Source organism: Mus pahari, chromosome 12 (assembly GCF_900095145.1).
Source record: "Mus pahari chromosome 12, PAHARI_EIJ_v1.1, whole genome shotgun sequence".
In the NCBI taxonomy this organism is placed as follows: domain Eukaryota; kingdom Metazoa; phylum Chordata; class Mammalia; order Rodentia; family Muridae; genus Mus; species Mus pahari.
The window spans coordinates 8,379,715-8,383,145 of NC_034601.1; the positions used below are offsets into that span (position 1 = coordinate 8,379,715).

The following is a 3,431-nucleotide window of genomic DNA, read 5'->3' on the forward strand; positions in this document are numbered from 1 at the left end:
ATGAATGTCTTCCACAATTGTTCTCCACTTGAATTTTTGAGGCAGTGACTATTTGAGATAGTGTGTGAACCTGGAGCTCACCAATTAGTTTGGTTGGCCAGCCAACATACTTTAGGGATTCCTCAGCCCCACTGATAACATTGAGGTTCTGGAATCTTGCTGTAGTGACTGGCCTTTAGATGGGCATTGTGGATATACACCTTGTGCTTCAGTGACAGATGCTTTAGCATGACATCTCACCAGCCCCAGCTTTGGCTTCTGCAAGTGAAGCACAATGGTGCTGCTGTGTTACACACACCCATGTCCCTCGTGTGGTAGTTCTGAGTGGAGGACTTTATCTGGAGGCTAAAGTGACAAACAGGTAAAAGTCAATTGAGCAAAGAGCACTACATCAGCAGAGAGACAAGAAACTCAGCATAAACTGTTGATTTTGTATCAGTTGTCTTGGGCTACTGTTAAAGTGTTATAGATTTGGCTTAAACAATAGATTTTCCCCTGTTGCAGGAAGTATTTAAAAATTGAACCTGCCAACTCTTTGAGTTCCTGCTTCTCTCAACCTGTTAACTCTAGCCCTGCGGGGCCACAGGGCTCTTGCTGGGTGAACTCAACTCGAAGGTCTCTCTGCCCACCAACTCTCTGGTGGGAGACCCTGATTTCTTCTTACTACCACACAATGCCCCATGCACCGCATGGTCAGCCATCAGCTCAACACCCAATTATCTGGTAGAACCAAAACTCTTAATTAAAGCTTATGATTATAGTTAGCCAACCAGATTTATGTATCAATACACAATTTACAAAATACCAATACAATAATTTCAGAGCCAGTTGAAAAGCTTTATCCCAATTATTCTAACCATATTAAATCATCACAGTGGCCTCTATTTTCCTTTCCCTCCTCCTCTCAGACCTCTCTGTCTCTGCAACTCTTAGCTCTGCCTCCCTTTCCCTGTCCAATCACAGGCCTCCTCCGCACTAATGTAAATGGACAGGGAAAACACTGCAACATTCCCCCCCCCCCTCAGTTTGGAGGCTGGAATTTCAAGCATGGTTCTTGTGTGGTATTCTTGTTTCTTACTTGGGAGGAAGAAGCCGAAAGAAAAGGAAGAGGAAGTGGGAGAAGGAGGGTGAGAGACAGAGACAGACAGAGAGACAGAGACAGACAGAGAGACAGAGAGAGAATAGATTAGACCAGGATAGAGGTTTCTGGGAATTTTAGCATTGAATACACATGCTAAAGTCTCTCAAATATTTAGCTGTTCACTTGAGCTACTCTGACTTTGCAGACATAACACAAGCACTGACCTCCTTCTAGGGTAATGTGAATTGTGTTGGATTGTCTCCCAATGTCAGAACTCCGACTAAGTCTGAGATTCCTGTTATGGGAATGAAGGCTGCGCTATGATTTGAGGACTTGCTCAAGGGTGAGAAAAGTGTTTTAGAAGAATGAAGATCTACTCATTAATGTAGAAAGCATTTCTTTGTTCCATTGCTGTGTGTGAATAACACGGGTTATGCTGTATAGATAGCTGGGTGTGAATAACTCAATTTGAGATAAAGGGGGTCTATTTTGTGACATAGCCTAAACTACACCTCTATAGTACTGCATGTGTGCTAATCATATTGGATTTTTGGTTTCTATGACGAAAAGGCAAAGATGTTCATGTATAGAAGAGAGCCACAGCACACTGGGTTTGGAGGGAATGAAGTTGTAAACAGAATTGCATCTCCCAGAATTGAGTCTTCTCTGTCATCCTTTGCCATCATGGTCACTCATGCATGGCATTAGCTAAGACGAAAACACCATGAAGGAAGTGTTACACCATTGTTAAGACTTATGAGGGTAGAGGCGAACTTAGAAGCTGACTTTCCACATGAGAGGTCTTGGTACCTTGTGTCACTGTCCCTTTTTTGTGGCCTTTTACCCAGAGTGATTATTCTGAGCGCAAACCCAACTAAACCATAAAGGGTAGATCACAGCAGGTAATCTGGTTGCTTCAATGCTCACAGTGGGACAACCCGTGGGTATAATGCTATACCCTAGAACAAGGGACACTGACAGAATGAATGACACCCTTTCACACGCACTCCTCTCACAGCTACCCACTGGTCACAGGAAAGTCCCCACACTCCACAGTGAAGAAAAAGGAAAGTGTGCTTTTGAGCCACACCCTTGAGGATTCTCAGAACTTAAAGGGGATGTGTGGATTTTTCTCCACCACCCGCTGCTTCTGCAGGTGAAGAATTGAAGCCCAACGATCATTTAACTTGTTTATAAGCATCCAGCAGTTGATAACTGTGGGGATTAGAGGTCTCTGTGTTGATGTTCTCGTCTTCTGCTTGTACCAGTTCTGAACACACATCCATCCATCTCCTGTGGAGGGAGGGTGCTATGCTAAGCATGTTCTATAAGGCTGAGATTAGTGGTCAGGAGCACTGAGGTCTGACTAACCTCTGCTATGATTTCTTCTTGAGCAGCACAGGCTGGTTTCTGACCAGCTGCCTGTGCTACATACACTGTGTGGCCTCCCACTCACTTCAGCAGATCAGACCTGTTTCCTTATGTGGCGCTTTCAAAACAGTAATTCAAGACTGAAGATCGTCACCATAAGACTTTCTGAAACCTGCACACCAACCCTTGAAAAGATCACTCTCTCTAACTTTCTAGTGCTGAAATCAGGCTCCCAGGCCAAACTCAAGGTGTTTTGAAATCAGCTCTATATCCTGATAAAAAGGAGTGGTAAAGCTGTGTGGGCTAGACCTTATTAATTCATGTGGTGTGTGTGTGTGTGTGTGTGTGTGTGTGTGTGTGTGTGTGTGTGTGTGTAGAGTTTGTTGCATGTTTGTAACAGTGTGGCATATACAGCACTGTGTGTACATGTGGAAGTCACAGCAGGATATCTTGACATTATACTGTACTGCTATTTATCTGGTTACTTTGAAATAGACTCACCCAGTGAACCAGGAATTACTGTCATTCAGCTGGGCTGGCTAGCCAGTGAGCTCTCAGGATCTGTCTGTGCTCCCCATTCCTGGGTTATAGGAATCATACCTGAGTTTTCACGTGGTGGTGGCAATTTGAACTTGGATCCCCTAGCACAAGCACACTTACCTATGGAATTATCTCCCCAGATAACGTTCTCAATGTTTTAAAAGAATTAAAATTTAAAAATTTTCAAAGATTAAAAAAAAAAAAAAAAAAAAAAACAAGAAAAAAAAAAAAAAAAAAAAAGAAATGAGACAGTATCTTAGTCCAGACTGGTCTGGAACTCACCTTTGTTGTCCAGGCTGGCCTTGAATTTGGGGCTTTTCTGCTTCAGCCTTTCAAGTCCTGGGACGACAGACAGGTGTGAGCGTGTCTGTCCCACAGAACTTGTTATTACTTTTATCTTTGTAACTTGAATCTACTTGGCAAGTTAATGTGAATAGCA

The 3,431-nt window shown here is 43.2% G+C and overlaps 1 protein-coding gene across 1 annotated transcript in view; it reads right to left on the bottom strand.

The window, feature by feature from the left end:
• Positions 1-1,021: 1,021 nt before the first annotated feature.
• The window catches only part of LOC110329991 (olfactory receptor 5K3-like), a 12,593-nt gene continuing 10,183 nt past the window's right edge, over positions 1,022-3,431 (bottom strand). The window contains exon 3 of the mRNA XM_021209932.1: positions 1,022-1,131. Coding sequence (XP_021065591.1) covers positions 1,022-1,131 — 110 coding nt within the window. The remainder of the gene's footprint in view (positions 1,132-3,431) is intronic.